At 45.9% G+C, this 18756-nt stretch overlaps 1 protein-coding gene across 1 annotated transcript in view; it reads right to left on the minus strand.

The window, feature by feature from the left end:
• Positions 1-632: 632 nt before the first annotated feature.
• dctn1b (dynactin 1b) overlaps positions 633-18756 on the minus strand; it is a 66967-nt gene continuing 48843 nt past the window's right edge. The window contains exons 14-28 of the mRNA XM_056295233.1: positions 17892-18044; positions 17470-17630; positions 17051-17219; positions 15600-15668; positions 14669-14881; positions 14007-14168; positions 13016-13147; positions 11536-11664; positions 11147-11289; positions 9369-9535; positions 7079-7209; positions 4972-5158; positions 4399-4472; positions 4055-4144; positions 633-2574 (exon numbers count right to left, since the gene is read on the minus strand). Of these exons, the coding sequence (XP_056151208.1) occupies positions 2437-2574; positions 4055-4144; positions 4399-4472; positions 4972-5158; positions 7079-7209; positions 9369-9535; positions 11147-11289; positions 11536-11664; positions 13016-13147; positions 14007-14168; positions 14669-14881; positions 15600-15668; positions 17051-17219; positions 17470-17630; positions 17892-18044 (2118 nt within the window). The 3' untranslated portion in view covers positions 633-2436. The remainder of the gene's footprint in view (positions 2575-4054; positions 4145-4398; positions 4473-4971; positions 5159-7078; positions 7210-9368; positions 9536-11146; positions 11290-11535; positions 11665-13015; positions 13148-14006; positions 14169-14668; positions 14882-15599; positions 15669-17050; positions 17220-17469; positions 17631-17891; positions 18045-18756) is intronic.

The raw sequence follows: 18756 nt of genomic DNA on the forward strand, positions 1-18756 counted from the left end.
AACTCAAAATAAGCGATCAGACAGAATTGAAGGCGACTGAAAGTTGGCATTTTAACCGATCTTTACCCCACTAAGATGAGACTGAAGGACGTTGGCCATGTTTGTGGAAAAAACTACTACTACTACTTTAGGCTGCTCCTGTTAGGGGTCGCCACAGCGGATCATCCGTTTCCATCTCTTCCTGTCCTCTGCATCTTCCTCTGTCACACCAGCCACCTGCATGTCCTCCCTCACCACATCCATAAACCTCCTCTTTGGCCTTCCTCTTTTCCTCTGCCCTGGCAGCTCCGTATTCAGCATCCTCCTCCCAATACACCCAGCATCTCTCCTCCGCACATGTCCAAGCCATCTCAATCTTTGTGGAAAAAACTATTGTATCCTATTGGAGTGAGCTATGCTATAAAAGGTATGCGAGTACTGTGGAGGCTCTTTGGGGAAATTATATGAAACCGCAAATGTACGTAAAAAGGTTAAAGACTCAAACATTTGAGATTTCAGCTGCTGTGCCAGAGCCCATCGGTTTAGGGTTAGGAGAGACACGTTACGCCGGCTGCTGCATACTTCATCATGGAGGAGAGCATAAGGAGACCACGTATCTGTTAAAAATGAAGCTGAGGACTGCCATTGAGACACTGACCTTAATATTTTTTATTGGCTGATTGTTTACATGTGTGCAAGAGCAGGAAGTAACACTAGGATAGATTACAAAGGTTGCAGATTGAGTCCATCAGATATAAATTGATGCCCGGAAAAACCACAAAAATGAATGTTTGCAGTTTCCCCTCTAGGGTGGCAGTTACCATGTGAATGCACTACGCCCATCAGCTGGATAATTTAATTCTACAATAAGAGAAAACAGTGTTATTACATGAGACCATGTATATATAATAAATAAATAAATCAAAGAATTAAATAAGACATTTAGCACGTTTTAATCAAAACTAAAAGCCTTTAAAAATCGGTGGTGGCAAACATGATGAAGTAAAAGATTCTTTGGCAAAGATGTCGTTTTGCTTCAAATGAGGTTCGGTCAAAACAAATCAAACAAAGGCAGGTGATGAATCTTTACCACAAGGCTGTCTGTAGTTTTAAGGCTAGGACAAGAATTAGTGTAACACAAGTCTATAACTTCTCTGGCAACACTTTCTTTGAAGCTTGCATCTATAACGCCCTATAAGCATCTATAATGCCCATACTTTCCTATAATGTGTATTACAATGACTAACGGCTATGGCTGAAGACTGAAATAGCACTGAAGTCTCATAATACATCTCTACAAAACTTCAGCGAAACAAGTTGGCTATGAAGCATTATGACATTTGACAGATAAACAGGCTAATGATGACATATTTATAACGCATAAATCGATTTTAAGTTGACATAAAGGTGGTTATGAGGTGTTGTGAGGGCGTATACATGGTTATAATGAATCTTATAATGACTTATAGCTACACTAATAGGGCGTTATAGATGCTTAAAGGGCGTCATAGATGCAAGCTCCATAGAAAGTGTTACCACTTCTCTTAACTCTACAATTCGCTTACACAGCCGGCATGCTGCCCATACCTGCCGTGTAAACTGAAGATGGTAACAACGCCCCACCGGAGTTCACATCATGTGAAAATGTGTGCCATAAATACTAAATAATTTAAATCCCGTGATGCTTTATATGATGCACACCTTTCAAAGTAACATCAGTTTGCTTTTAAATAAACAAGATCAATCTCGGAAAACAAAATACTTAATTGCCTTTTCATAAATCCCTTGAGGTTAATTAGCAAGTCCTCCTGTGTGGTCCAAAGGCTGACGCCGTCTTTTCCATTTTGTTCATCAAACCACTGGTGCAAAAATGCCACTATTCTGTATGGACAAATCAATCTGAAAATCCATAATCCTCGTGTCTTAATGCATGCTCGATAATCCAGGTAAGAAAATCACAGAAGGTTGAATCAGTTCATGTTCATCTGGACACAATGTTTATTGACAGAAACGTTTCATCACTCAACTAAGTGACCTCTTCAGCCTCAACTGACTGCAGGTGTATACCCCCAGGTATCCAGGTATATACCCCCAGGTATATACCCCCAGGTATCCAGATGAACTGATGCAACTTTCTTTGACCATAATCCTTCTATTTTCCCTTTTAAGTGCATAAATTACGAAACGGAGGGCACAATAGCAAGATCTGATTATACTGGACACAGTTATGAACCATTGTGTGTGGCAGCGACAGCAGCGGCGGTGAAACACATATGAGCAACGTGGACAGACACCCTACGCTTTAGGCCTATTATGCTGCGTCGACCTATGAAACACAAACGAGGCTACATGGGCTATACTGCTTGGCTCCGGGTTGGGAACAGGCTAATGGAGGGATATAGGTGGCGGGTGGGTAAATAGGGGGAGGCAGAACAGACGATGCAGGCAGGCGGGCGTTTAGGTCCGCAGCAGACTGTGCACTCTCTGGAGCTGGGACTGGGACAGCACCAGGCGGTGGACCTGCTCCTGGCCCCGCAGGCATGGCACCATGACCCGGCCCACCAGCACGGTGTCGCCCTGCTTCTCCTCCCTAGCCTGTGATGAGAGGAAGCACCAGGTTATAAAGTAACATGTGCCGAGCACGGTCGTCACAGTGGTCCAGGTTTTACACGAATATTGCTCTTCTTTAAAGCGGTCTGCTAGTCAACTAGCCAAAGATGGTGACCTAGTATCTGATGCTTCTCTCTGGTTGGTCTGCTGGAGACGTGTCAGTTCCTATCATGGTTCATATGCACAGCCTGAAGTTTTTTCATGGAAACTGTCTAAATGATGGGACTCCTAGTTCAGAATCAGAATCATGTTTATCGGCCATGTAGATTTGCACATATGTACACGCAATGTGACTGCAGTTTCGTGGCTCTCTCAGTGTACTTAACATAGAATAACAACACAACAATCTTCAGATATACACACAAAGATTGACTGTATACAGGTGAAATAAGAGGTGATTTGAACACCATTTCACCTAGATGATGCCACCTTAACTACTTCCTTGTCATTTTTAACCTTAGCCCCCACCCTAACCTTAACCCCTGAGTCAAACAATGTACGAATAGGGAGTCTCTTGTAGGGACACCATTTTTTAAAATGCAAACGCTTTCAGAAGCAAAGGTTGAGTTGACAGTGAGCTGATCCCTCTTTTACCATAGTCATGATAGATAGTAACGAAACGGACATTCGATTATATGAACAAGTTTGAGATACTTGGTAAATGGACTGCATGTATACACTGCTTTCCTAGTATACCGACCACTCAGTGCTTTACAGTGTATGCCTCACATTCACCCATTCACACACATTCACACACTGATGGCGGAGGCCGTCATGCAAGGCACCAACCTGCTCATCGGGAGCAGTTAGTGGTTCAGTGTCTTGCTCAAGGACACTTCAGCTTGCTCTCCGGAGGAGCCGGGGATCGAACCGGGGAACTTCTGATCACTAGACAACCCGCTCTACCTCCTGAGCCATGTCGCCTCCAGATAACCAACTGAGCACTGTTTTTAATTTCCAGTATTAGGGCTGTAAGCCATTAGCAGGTGTCTTTAGTGGTCCGTATCAGTGTTGTCACTTAACCTCCTGTCAGGGAGTGGTTTGGTACCAGCTGGCAGCATCAAGTGGAACCTGTTCTTTTTCACGGTCCCTGATTAGAGATCGGCACTTCAGGACTGATGTTGCTTTCTTTTATTCATTTTAACCCGACTGAAAAATATCAGTGGTGGAGCAATAATGAGTTTTCATTTTGTAAATACATAAAAAAGGGTATTGAATATATGGAATCTGTGATATCGATGTTGCTCTAATACCCCATGCCAACGGGAAAATGGCCCATCATGACAAGTCTAGTGCGTTGCCGTTTCATTGGACCCCAGCCTCTGGAATCACCCGAGAACAAACACCACCAGACCTCCGCTGGATCGTGCCACCACTTGAGCCTGGCGTGGTGGTGTCCTGGCCCAGCGGCGAAAAAAAACGGCAAGGGAACAGGTCAGTAATGCAGCCCCTAAGGTGCTCTTACCTTTACAAACGAGGTGGAGGGGAATGTGGCGAAGTCAGAGGGGACTCGAGCTCCAGGCTGCTGGTGAACCACGTGCTCGGCTACCTCATCCTGACGAAGGTGAGAAAAGAAGATGAAGGAATGAGTAATAAGTATAATAAGTAAGTCTGCTACTATAAGGGTAACTGACTTGGTTGGTGGTTTGCATGAAATGTAAAGGATTTCAGGATTTACTTTTGTGGATCACATGGCTTTTGTATTTGTTCATAATACTGAGGTGAGATTCCTTCTATAGGCCCGTGTATGTGTGTGTGTGTGTGTGTGTGTGTGTGTGTGTGTGTGTGTGTGTGTGTGTGTGTGTGTACCTTCAGTCTGTCAAGGGTGTCGCTAAGAGACTGAAGTCTAGCAGTCTGCTCCAGGAGCTGGGCACTCGGGGTAACTGAGGAAAAAAAAAGTTACAACTTGGAAATGAAATATACGATGCCAAAGATTTACATGCAAATATGTGTCCTTTCTGATACACTCTGACACTTTGTAGCTCCACATGTTAATGTCTAGTGTCATGTAGGAAGAAGTGCATAGTTTTACATCTTCGCCACAGCAGCAAGATGTGGAAGGAGGTGACAGGTAGTGGTGAGTTTATTATGGCTCACGAGCAGATATGACAGACCAAGCTTACCAACAAATACTACAGTATGAACAGCTAAAACTCAGGTTCGACTTTTGTTTTTGTTGCCCAGCAGTGGGGAAGGTAGTGACGCTGACGGTTTCATTTCAAATGGATCTCTGCGATTCAGAGCGGTCGCACACCACTGCATGTACTAGACTCACTAAAAGTCACTAAATCTAACGGACAGGGTTGACCCTCAGGACTGTAAGTGTAGCACATGATGAAAATGTGACGAGTGGGGACACAGCCTGACACTGCACACGCGTACCCGGACATTTCCCCGTGATGTCCACCACCTTCACGTTGGCGCTCATCTGCAGCAGGGTCTCCAGCAGCTGGTCGGTCTTGCGGTACAGGGCGCTGGAGAGCACTTCTGACCGGCCCCTGTCTCTGGAGGGCAGCTTGGCCACGTGCAGCGGTGGCAGGGATGCCAGCTGGGCACGCACCTTCTCTGCCTGCAGGGCAGGAGAAACAAAAACCCGAGTTTATGTCCACACAGCCGACGAGGGCATCCTCATATCCACATGAACGTTGCTATATACGTATATAAATATATATAAACACAATACTACTAACATTACTGTGGAAACACAACTAGCCCCCACCAAAACAAAAAACAAGGGTTAAGGAGATAAACTGCCAAATCTATATGACAATCCCGGCCGTTTTTCATCACGACATCGGGATGAGTCCAACCAACTGGGGGGAATAGCGTGATCCTCCCACGCACTACATCCCCCCTGGTGAAACTCCTCACTGTCAGGTGAAAAGAAGCGGCTGGCGACTCCACATGTATCAGAGGAGGCATGTGGTAGTCTGCAGCCCTCCCCGGATAGGCAGAGGGGGTGGAGCAGCGACCGGGACGGCTCGGAGAGTGGGGTGATTGGCCAAGTACAATTGGGGAGAAAAAGGGGGGGGGGTAGCACGTAGAGGAGCAATTACAGAACACTTATACATAAAATGGCTGTTGCTCCAAAAATGCCAATGGGAAAAGGTATCAAACGTGGAATTTTTTTTAAACATGAAAAAATGACAGATAGCCATTTTAAAAGAGCATATAAGTGCACCTATTTGTCACTCCTAAAGTGAATTTCATATACCCATTATGATAATAAAGTAACTTATGAAAAGAGGAAGAAAATATCAAAACGGGTTTCCCATCTCCAGGAACCCCACATGAGCGAGGCCTTCAGACGGACCAGAAGGCCTGGCACACCCTGAGTCTGTTGGCACACCCTGAGTCTGTTAGCACACCTTGAGTCTGTTGGCACACCCTGAGTCTGTTAGCACACCTTGAGTCTGTTAACACACCCTGAGTCTGTTAGCACACCCTGAGTCTGTTAGCACACCCTGAGTCTGTTAGCACACCCTGAGTCTGTTAGCACATCCTGAGTCTGTTAGCACACCCTGAGTCTGTTGGCACACCTTGAGTCTGTTGGCACACCCTGAGTCTGTTAGCACACCCTGAGTCTGTTAGCACACCTTGAGTCTGTTAGCACACCCTGAGTCTGTTAGCACACCTTGAGTCTGTTAGCACACCCTGAGTCTGCTGGCACACCCTGAGTCTGTTAGCACACCCTGAGTCTGTTAGCACACCCTGAGTCTGTTAGCACACCTTGAGTCTGTTAACACACCCTGAGTCTGTTAGCACACCCTGAGTCTGTTGGCACACCCTGAGTCTGTTAGCACACCCTGAGTCTGTTGGCACACCCTGAGTCTGTTGGCACACCCTGAGTCTGTTGGCACACCCTGAGTCTGTTGGCACACCCTGAGTCTGTTAGCACACCTTGAGTCTGTTAACACACCCTGAGTCTGTTAGCACACCCTGAGTCTGTTGGCACACCCTGAGTCTGTTAGCACACCCTGAGTCTGTTGGCACACCCTGAGTCTGTTGGCACACCCTGAGTCTGTTGGCACACCCTGAGTCTGTTAGCACACCCTGAGTCTGTTGGCACACCCTGAGTCTGTTAGCACACCCTGAGTCTGTTGGCACACCCTGAGTCTGTTAGCACACCTTGAGTCTGTTAGCACACCCTGAGTCTGTTAGCACACCCTGAGTCTGTTAGCACACCTTGAGTCTGTTAGCACACCCTGAGTCTGTTGGCACACCCTGAGTCTGTTAGCACACCTTGAGTCTGTTAGCACACCCTGAGTCTGTTAGCACACCCTGAGTCTGTTAGCACACCTTGAGTCTGTTAGCACACCCTGAGTCTGTTGGCACACCCTGAGTCTGTTAGCACACCTTGAGTCTGTTAGCACACCCTGAGTCTGTTAGCACACCCTGAGTCTGTTGGCACACCCTGAGTCTGTTAGCACACCCTGAGTCTGTTAGCACACCCTGAGTCTGTTAGCACACCCTGAGTCTGTTAGCACACCTTGAGTCTGTTGTTGTCGTTCTTCAGGTGTTTGATGCAGAGTCTCTGAGCGTCGATCTGCTGCGTCAGCAGCGGAGAGTCCACCACCTGCATCCCGGATCCTGAAGCCATGCCGGACATAGCGCCCACTGCTGGACGGGGGACACAGATGCATGTTAACGCCGCCATACTCAAACCCCTCGTGTTTTACCCGTTATTTACCCTGCTTGTGTTTGCTTCACCACACTGAGCCTTTTCCAACAACGTCCATTTCACTTCATGCTGTTATTAACGAAAAAACAGGTGCTGCCCAGTACAACCACCCCGTCCTACTGCCAGCCAAACTGGGGCTGAGTGCCTTGCTCAAGGGCAATGTGCAAGTTGCTGCTGAGGCGTGGAAAAAGCATTGCTTATATGCGTATACACACTTCCTGCATAGGTGTTCCAAGATGAGTGAAGGGTCTGAGCTGCTAAACTCGCCGTTACACACTTTTTTTTTGTTTTGTTTTTTTGCAGGACCCGTAGTAGCAAAGAAATGGATCATCCTCCACATGAGCTCACCTGGGAATCTGCTTACCCTACTCCCACCTAGACTACGATGAACATACGGATCTCAGACACAAAACTAAACCGTGTCCGGCGGACCTACGTGGCCCCCGGAAGACGCTTTAGAGGCATGAATGTGATGGTGTCTACGGGTCGGCAAAAGGGACAATATTGGCAGTTGACCGTTCAAACATGGCGAGACACACCAAAAAATGAAGAACGCTGTACAAAGGTGAAACACAACTTCCAATTAAAATGCAACCAAAGGCACACACACACACACACACAAGTCCAGTTAAACCCAGTGCATTCAGATTAAAACTGGTGTGATCAGACTAATAGAGGTTAATACGGTTTACATCTGCGTAGTGCAGGATTTAACTTTCAACAGCCTCGAGTGGAAACATGCAAACAAAACGCCATCATTAATATGTGCGGTTACTACTTTATGGTTAATATGTAAGGTCGGTACTTTATGGTTAATATGTAAGGTCAGTACTTCTCGAAGTGAAGACACACGTATTACGGCATGCAGGGTCAAGGTCAGAGGTCAGAGCAAGCATGTGGGTACCTTTTTGTTCCTCTGCAGGTTAAGGAGGTGCAGTGAAGACAGTTTAAAGGAGAGCAGATATAAACACAGACAAGGAGGGGAAGAGATGGATATCAGAGATATTCACACACACACACACACACACACACATGGTCACTAGGAGTTGGGTTAAGAGGGGAAATTAAAGTTTGGGGTTGATGTGATTATTCATTACTTGTGACTAAGAGGGTTTGCAAATGTTTAAACCTTTTAGCTCATCAGTGTATCAATTAAAACCATTTACTTCTGATTGACAAGGTAAATATCAAGGAGGGCAATAATAAAGTGATATTACTGTGGATATTATTGCCCTATCTTATTCAGACAGATGTTTTTACACTGTATTACACACACACACACACACACACACATACACACACACCTAGGGACAATGTAGTATGGCCGATTCACCTGACCTACATATCTTTGGACTGTGGGAGGAAACCCACACAGACACAGGGAGAACATGCAAACTCCACACAGAGGACGACCCGGGACGACCCCCAAGGTTGGACTACCCCGGGGCTCGAACCCAGGACCTTCTTGCTGCGAGGCAACCGTGCTAACCACAGCGCCACCGTGCCACCATGTTGAGAAATTGAACATATATACATATGTGTGTGTGTGTGTGTGTGTGTATATATATATATGTATGTGTGTGTGTGTGTGTGTGTGTGTATATATATATATATGTGTGTGTGTGTGTGTTCAATTTCCCCACAAGGATTAATAAAGTTTTTCTTATATTATTCTAATGTACTGTAGGTGACAGGTGGGTGGGTTGCACCACAGGACAGAACAATGAATGCCAGAATTGTTTAGCCAATCACGTGAAAGTATTGTAAAATCAATTCAATGTGCTCTTCTGCAGCTGTTTAACTTGGCAACATCCAACGCCTTGGCAATTTGAGCTTGACTCCTCTGCTGCACTATGCAGGTTTAAAACAAATGTGGGGAATTATTTGTCGGTACCATTTAAACATAGATAAAACAACTCCGAGTATTAGCATGGGGTAAAAATTCTAATATGGTCGTATGTGAGGAATTAACCTGTGTTATGGTCACGTGTGGTAAAAATACATGTGTGGTAATAATACATGGACGTAAATATGCCCTTTCTCCAGCATGCTCTATCTGGCTTATTGTCATGAAACGTTAGCGGCCCATCCCCCTCACCTCCTGTAATTCCTGTTACGATGGACGCGACGCCCGATGGAGGCGTTCCCCTCAGCCCGTCCATGGTCATCTTTGATTGGCTGTTGATGCGCTGCTTCAACTCCGCCTTCTCCGCCTCCAGCTGGTCGATATCGGCCTGCAGTGCATCCATAGTCTCCTCAAATTCCCTGGCGAGATCAAGGTGACACGGAGTTACGGGCCATGTCGGTACCTGGTCAGATTATTCGACATTCTGTTCGGATACGACAACAACTGCATTTCCTGTAACATGTCTGTCAGTACGGCGCCCCTGCTGGCTTCACTTTCTTCTACCTAATGTCTGAGTGCTGTGAACAACACCAACCTGCGCTGTGTTTTTATAAATATTGCAATCATAATAGTCCAAAATTATGTCAAAATGCATATTTTCACAATGCCCAAACACCCCCCCCCCCAAACCACCACTGCCCCTATTGCCCTCCATACACTGCTGTCAAGAATATGACATGGTGTGGATCCATGCTGATCAGGACGACTGATAGAAATCATGATAGGGAACCAATCTGGGATCATTTCTGGAATTATATTATGTTGTTTGACGATCCCAAAATGTGATTCCTGTCTTTGTTTGCCTGGTGGCTTCCTTTTGTTTGGATTATGACTAGTGCTGTATCCTCTCTTTTACGGACCCCTCCCCCCTCTTTTTCACCCCAATTGTATTGTATCCGGCCAATTACCCCACTCTTCTGAGCCGTCCCGGTCACTGCTCCATCTCCTCTTGCAGACTACCACATGCCTCCTCCGATACATGTGGAGTCGCCAGCCGCTTCTCTTCACCTGACAGTGAGGAGTTTCACCAGGGGGACTTAGCACGTGGGAAGATCATGCTATTCCCAGTTCCCCCTCCCCCCTGAACAGGCGCCCCGACCGACCAGAGGAGGCGCTAGTACAGCGACCAGGACACATACCCACATCCGGCTTCCCCCCACAGACACGGCCAATTGTGTCTGTAGGGACGCCCGACCAAGCCGGAGGTAACACGGGGATTTGAACCGGCGATCCCCGTGTTGGTAGGCAATGGAATAGACCACTACGCTACCCAGACGCCCCCCTAAATGCTGCTTTTCATTGGGCCTACCATTGCCACCACCAAGTATTCCACACCATTCTGACGCCCCTCAGATCTCTCTTTAATAGTTGACTTATTTCTATTAGTCTCACTTGACATATTAACTTGTCATGTACCAACCTTTTTGAAATCTATAAAAAATTTCATTGCAAAAAAAAAAAAAAAAAAAACATGTATATATATATTTATATATATATGTGTGTGTGTGTGTGTGTGTGTGTGTGTGTGTGTGTGTATATATATATGTATATATACATATGTGTATATATATATATGTGTGTGTGTGTATGTGTATATATATATATGTGTGTGTGTGTATATATATATATATATATATGACTTGGCCTAAAAAAAGTCAATCAGAAATTTTTTTTTTGCTTTAATCCTTGAATATGTATTGTTTTGCATTGTTCATAACCTACTTCAGAAATAAAAAAGGATGCTTTAATTTGATAAAAAATAAATTTTGTAGATTTTTCTTTGAGAAATAAAGAAATATTTTTCAGTCATAATTTGTCTTCAATCTCAAAAATAGTAAGAAAGTCGTATCGTGGACCCAGTATCGTGAATTGTGAGTCGAGCGTATCGTTACATCCCTGCACTGGAGTAAGTACTGTCACTCTCAGTACCATCTGTACTTCTTTTACACCTCACTTCTCTGCAGTCTTACTTCTCTTTCTTTTTGAGCGAGGTCTGGGTTTCATCCAGCCGCGTCTGGATCTTCTCCACACGCTCGTCCGCGTCTTTGGCCGAGCTGTCCAGCTTCTTCTCCAGCAGAGACAGCCGCACGTTTGCCTCGCTCAGCTCCTCTCCCTGACGGCACGCAACAGAGTCCAGTTTCAGTTTCTCACATAGGTTAAAAAAAGTATACTTTTCTGTGATGGGCAAACCTGCCTGACATTATATTAGCCTTCCTGATGTGGTAAACACCACCCTTGTGGTGCTGTAGGTAGATTAAAAACCAACACTTTGAGCAATGGCCATGTGACCCCAGTCTGATTTAGCTGATTTTTCTCAGTAAATCTGTCTAAATTAGATCAAGCCCATGCACTCCTCTACCTTTATCTTGAGGGACTTCTTCAGCTCCTTGATGACTGTCTCTCGGTCCTCCAGCTTTAGGCCCAGGCCCTCCGCATCCGTGATCTCCGCTCGCAGGGCCGCCGCCCGCAGCTCCACTGGCGGTGGGTTCTGGGGTGGACAAACAGAACATCTGACCCGAGGAGATAGATGTAGTACCAATCTAAACTACAATTCTCTGGTGAGCCGAGATGACATGGTTTGTCAGAACTGAGGTGAGACGCTTGACAACAAGACTGAGCTGATGAATTCTGAGGTAACATACTCATGAATGACTCAGGTGGACGCACTAGCTTTGATACCTTTGCTCCTTGCTACTGATGATGTCAGATTTTTTTTTGGGGGGGGGGGGATTTTTCTCCCCAACTGTACCCAGCTGATTACGCCACTCTTCCGAGCCGTCCCGGTCGCTGCTCCACCCGCTCTGCCGATCCGGGGAGGGCTGCAGACTACCACATGCCTCCTCCGATACATGTGGAGTCGCCAGCTGCTTCTTTTCACCTGACAGTGAGGAGTTTCACCAGGGGGGACGTAGCGCATGGGAGGATCACGCTATTCCCCCTCCCCCCTGAACAGGCACCCCGACCAACCAGAGGAGGTGCTAGTGCAGCGACCAGGACACATACCCACATCTGGCTTCCCATTCGCAGACACAGCCAATTGTGTCTGTAGGGACGCCCGATCAAGCCGGAGGAAACACGGGGATTCGAACCGGCGATCCCCGTGTTGGTAGGCAACTGAATAGACCGCCACGCTATCCGGACGCCTATGATGTAAGAATTTAAAGGTTCCATGAAACAGCAGTTAAAGCATTGCAAACTTCAATGATCTGACACATGTTTGAATGAAACAGAATGGTCAGGTGGGAGTTTTGTGAGGGCAGGGAGCTTGATTTGACTGACAGCCAATAATCCCTGGGCTTTCTTAGTAGAATATACTACGCTACATGCTATCGTCTAGCTTCAGATTGGTGGAAGAAGACCACTCGTTTTCTCTAAATCTTGCTCCCAATTCACTGGACATTTTTGTTTGTGTACCTGCATACGTGCAAGATGATGTTCATAAAATAAAATAAAAAAATAATATTGTATTTGTCAGGAAGAGAAAAACATTGTTCTTAAAGGCACAACATTTTTCGGTGAATATTTAGAACATAGTGTTAGAGATGTAATTTGAGTATAGATAAAAGAGGTAAAGATAATGAAAATACATTTCAACCATAAGGCTGCAAGTCATTCTGTATGCAAATGTCACCTTAATGCCTTAAATTTACAGTATATGAGTGTCTAATGACTTCCTCTTATGCTCAGTTTCACACTCGAACCTTTCTCAAGCCACGCAGCAACTCTGCTAACTTCATTTCATCCTCTACCTCTGCCATAAACTAATGGGAGAAACATGAGCCCTCTTATAACCGCCTTTGGCGATGCAGTGAATGCAGGACCACTGCCTAGTAAATTACCTTGATTTGAGGCCTCTCCGAATCATACTCTCCCTCCTGCATGGCAGTGGCCATCTTGTTCATGGTTGCTATGACGATGCTGCAGGACTGCCGCAGGCACTCATAGGGGTTGGCTCCCGGGGCACCGTAAATCTGAAAAAATTACATAATGGATGTTTCATGTCAACTAAACAGAATTATCATAACGACTCTGGGCTGGCCTTGTGCGTACTCATCTTCATTTGGCATCCAACTCTGAACTCTACCAACCATCCATCAGTAGAGGTGAAATGAGGGCGTATGGATGTTTCGGTTTCTGTTCTCAGTTTATTTGGACACAATTAAGAGGCAGTTTGTTCATAGAGGGATAACTATGACTTTCCTGTGCTTTTGTGTGTCAGGTCATGACTTACCCCCCCCCCCTTTTCTCCCCAACCATATCCGGCCAATTACTCCACTCTTCCGAGCCGTCCCAGTCGCTGCTCCACCCCCTCTGCCGATCCGGGGAGGGCTGCAGACTACCACATGCCTCTTCCGATACATGTGGAGTCGCCAGCCGCTTCTTTTCACCTGACAGTGAGGAGTTTCACCAGGGGGAAGTAGCGCGTGGGAGGATCACACTTTTCCCACCAGTTCCCCCTCCCCCCCGAACAGGTGCCCCGACCGACCAGAGGAGGCGCTAGTGCAGTGATCAGGACACATACCCACTTCCGGCTTCCCACCCACAGACATGGCCAATTGTGTCCGCAGCGACATCTGACCAAGCTGGAGGTAACACAGGGATTTGAACCGGCGATCTCTGTGCTGGCAGGCAATGGAATAGACTGCAACGCCACCCGGACGCCCCAGATCATGACTTACTGATCATGAGTACAGTCACCAAGAGTTGCATGACCATTCAGATTCCAGTGAATCCAAAAGACAGACCTATATGAGAAGGAGATCTTCAGTTGTGAAGGTTTTGATCTTTTGTGGACGAAGAATCTCGTTTTTGAGAAGCAGAACTCTGTACCTGCTCTCCAGCTTTGAAGGCAACGTCTTCCAGCTTAAGGGCAGACAATCCCTCCTGTTCGGCCAGAGGAGCGATCATCTGGGCTCCTGCGGCTGCCACTTCCTGCAGCACGGCCACCACCCAGGTCAGGTGCTTCCTGCAGTCTGACAGTGTGTCTGACACCTGGAAGAACACCATCAGCAGAATTCATGTGATTATCACCATCATCAACATCATCCTCACTGTTATGAGTGTTATCATATCATGCTAAGACCCATGGCTCAAAGGTGCTCCTCATCATCACATCACCATGATTACAATTTTAGGACAGAAAAGGTCGACAATGCATTTTCCAGAGTTGGTTCACTTGCCATACTCTCAATTCTGCAGCTTTTCTTAAGGATATAGACTAAAGAGTGAACATAATCATAAATCATTATCATCAATTTAGGCCAAAAACGGTCAACACTACAAGGTCTTTGCTCTCAATGAATTAAAAAAGTTGAACTTTTAAGGAAGAATCACTGTCAAACAAACTAAATTTAAACATAGAAGCACATTTCCCAACTTCTTTTAAATATTCAAGATAACTTGAGTCGGGGCAAAATATTGGGTCGCAAGGGAAAAGCAACCCGAAGAGGAAAAAACTCAAGCTCGTTCTGATGAGATGGACCGCCGGTTACCTGTTGTCCAAAGTTAAGAGCTGCTGGGATGCCAGGCACGTCGGTTCCGGGCATGCGGCGACGGATCTTTTTGCAGAACTGTCGGATGTCGCTGCAGGAAGTCTCCAGGTCCTTTAGGAGCACCGCCAAGTCTGCTTTTTCCTGGCCTGTGTGGAGGAACGCCCGCAGGCGGCCAACCTCAACAGCCATGCAGTCCAAGGCACTCTGGGTAAACTGTAAAGAAACAGAGTAGCCCTTATTTTACAGGAAGTGTCTTGGATCACCTTATTTTCTGCCTCAAAAGACCAAAAGGTTTGACTTTACTTCATACAAACGCTACCACGGCCTGTTCCAAAAACAGACTTAAGTTTCTTTCCGCGGGCTGTCATTCAAATGAACGCTTAACAGCATCAGTCAATCCAACCATTTTGTGTATATTGTACTGTACATTGTACGTATACTGGTACGCTCTGTCATGTCCATCTACCTCAGGCATGTATGTAAGTAACCTGCTAACATCTATTTCAGCATCTCTGATATATTCTCTAGACTACTGCACCTTATCAGCTTTTATTTCACCTGTATGAGTCAATCCTTGTGTATATATATCTGAAGATTGTTGTGTTGTAATGTTGTTATTCTATGTTAAGTACACCGAGAGAGCCACGAAACCGGAGTCAAATTCCATGTATGTGCAAACCTACATGGCCAATAAACCCGATTCTGATTCCTCACAGAGAAGTCAGCTTATCCTCACACATCCCATTGTCTGTGGTGACCAGTTAATTGATAATGATGAACACATTTACGTGTGGTGTGAAAAAAACAGACAGATGCGATATCAAGGACGGCGCCCAGGTAAGAGGAACATCAAAAACCGTGTTGTCTTTGGGTTCCTCCGATTGCATGTTGCAGCAGAACAACCTGACTGGTCATGTGATGCAGGGCATACCCTGATGTGGTCAGCCAGCTGCATGGTGCAGTCCTCACTCTGCTCCACCAGATGGATACTGTACAGGTGCTGTGAAACATCAACACACACACACACACACACACACACACACACACACACACACACACACACACACACACACACACATGTAGAATATGAGGAAATTATATCCTTTATGTGCACATGTAAAAGTATGTCTTTATAAAAGTCCTGCATAGTACCTATTGCATGTAAATACATTATAGCTACACATACTTGTGTATAAAAGGGTACCGACCTAATAGCACCTGAAATGATAATTATGGCTTGTGTCTGATTGCTAAAATAATGTGTATGTGTCTGCAAGTACCATAAGTGTATTAGCAAAACTGGGACACAATTTGAAAATGGATACCCATTCCCGGGCACCAAAGAGCAATACAAAACTGTTCCTAATGTGTATCTCCCCCAACACCAGGAGCAGGCAGAGTCAAGATCTCATCAGCATGTGGGCAGCTACCTGATGACAGGTGACCTGGAGCTCCTTGAAACTAGAGGCACCTGCACTATCGGTTTAAGGATACGGTTGTTAATTACACTGGTCGACATGGTTAATAACCTTGTAATTCAAACAAGTTTTTTTTTTTCTTTTACTTTTGCAATGGTATCTTCCTGAAAGTTTTTGAGCAGTGTTTCTTTTCTTTTTTGGATATTTTTCCCCCTTTTTCTCCACAGTTGTATCTGGCCAATTAACCTACTCTTCCAAGCCGTCCCGGTCGCTGCCCCCCCCCCCTCTGCCGATCCAGGGAAGGCTGCAGACTACCACATGCCTCCTCCGATACATGTGGAGTCATCAGCCGCTTCTTTTCACCTGGCAGTGAGGAGTTTCACCAGGGGGACGTAGCATGCGGGAGGATCACGCTATTCCCCCCGGTTCCCCCTCCCCCCTGAACAGGCACCCCAACTGAGCAGAGGAGGCGCTGGTGCAGCGACCAGGACACATACCCACATCCGGCTTCCTACCCGCAGACACGGCCAATTGTGTCTGTAGGGACACCCGACGAAGCCGGAGGTAACACGGGGATTCGAACCGGTGATCCCCATGTTGGAAGGCAGCGGAACAGACCGCTACGCTACCCGGATGCCCTCGAGCAGTGTTTCTTATTGAGAGAAATGCTACCTTAATACAGAAAAACAGTCTGCACATTGCATGTAATGGTTCCATTGGGTGTTTATTAACCCAACAATTTTTAAATCCGTCAAGAATATTTGAAGAAGCAGACTTGTTTTTTCTTCTGTATTCATATTCATTTGCATGTCCAGCCTTTGCTAGCATCATTAGATATGCATTATCAGCTTTTGCATGGAATGTTTCTCATCCCAAAGAGGAATTCAGTACCAACAACAGGCACCTTGTCGAACTGATGGCTGCGCTGAATGTTGTCACTACGGGACAGATGCGGTATACCCACCTGGTAGTACTTGATAGCCTTGGTCAGGGGCTCCACATTGACCGTCTCGTCTAGCTGGTCTTTGTGGAGGAGGTCAATGAGGAAGTCCAGGGAGCGCTCGTGGACGCTCGTCTCTGGGTACAAAGACCCAATCTTCTTATAGACCTCCACGCTGCACTGACCTAGTGCTCTGAAGTGCACACACACATTATAGATTTTACAAGCTGGTAAATGTTTCTATACTGGAAGTATTGATCACAAAAAATACAATAAACACATTTGTTGTTATGCTGCTGTGGTAGACATTACTCCCAGCTGTTTGACTAGTTAGAAGATATGAGTTATATTTTAAGAACTGCAACCCTGTGGGGAGTGAGATGGGGCTGCGGAGGTAGAGGAAGGGGTTGGGACATGGGTGGTGGTGGCGGTGAGGTACGTACTGCTCGTATTTGTGGAGCGTGGCCTGCAGCAGACTGAGAGAATAGACCAGGCCTGCTGCGAAGCTAAGCTGCTCCCCAACAGCTCCCTTCAGTCCAGTCCGCTCCACACAGTTCTCATTCAAGTCAAACTTCTCTTGGGCCTGCTTACTGATGAGCTCGGCCTGGACACACACACACACACACACACACACACACACACACACACACACACACACACACACACACACACACACACACACACACACACACACACACACACACACAGAGTGTGTTTCGGATAGTTTGTGTTTAAAACAAGAGTCCCCCGTTCTAAAAGTAAGCTTCCACTGGACTTAATCCTTAAAAAATGAAAAGCAGAAATTCCACTAAAAACAGCTTGTTAAGAAAAATATAACAACGGAAGTTTTCTGTACAGTATTTACCTTGCAGATGAGCCTGGGGATGAGCAGCAACACCAGGATGCAGTCGTGGTCGCCACCATGTCGCAGGAAAGACTCGGGCATGAACGACGTCAGGAGAGACACCTGCCTGCTAGCCTGGCTCACCTCCATCTTCCTCAGCTCCATTTCAATAGCCTACGAGCATGCCCATACACACACACACACACACACACACACACACACACACACACACACACACACACACACACACACACACACACACACACACACACACTACAATGGTTACACACAGCTGACGTCTTAGGAAAGGTCAGAGTACATGTACTTTTAGTAGTCTCTGAACACATTGCATGCAACATGCATTCAAGAGTAACGTTCAATGCATTCCAACAAAACACTACACCGGCTGATTTTAATAGGACACCTTCCGGTAAATTAACAAATGAAATCATTTTGAAATCAACCATAAAACTTGGAGGACATTATATAACAGAAATCCTCCTCCTATTGCCTTGATATTCTGCCGATAGTATTTTTCAAAAATGTTTCTAGTTGCACGGCCTCAGATATTCTACAAATTGTCAACACGTCTCTTCTCTCAGGTCTCTTCTCACAGATCCTGAAAGCTGCAGTCATGAAGCCACTCAAAGAATAATCTATACACTTCACTAATGAACAATTACAGGCCCATATCATATTTGCAGCTGAACAAGTTCTTGGCACTAAACAACTGTTTTGATGTCTTCCAGTCAGGATTTTGACCAAACCACAGCATTGAGACTGCTCTTATAAAGGTCATTAATGACATCCACTTAAAAACAGACAGTGGCAGAATCTCAGTCCTGGTATTACTGGATCTCAGTGCTGCATCTGACACAGTCAACTA

This window comes from Lampris incognitus, chromosome 16, assembly GCF_029633865.1.
Source record: "Lampris incognitus isolate fLamInc1 chromosome 16, fLamInc1.hap2, whole genome shotgun sequence".
Lineage (NCBI taxonomy): Eukaryota > Metazoa > Chordata > Actinopteri > Lampriformes > Lampridae > Lampris > Lampris incognitus.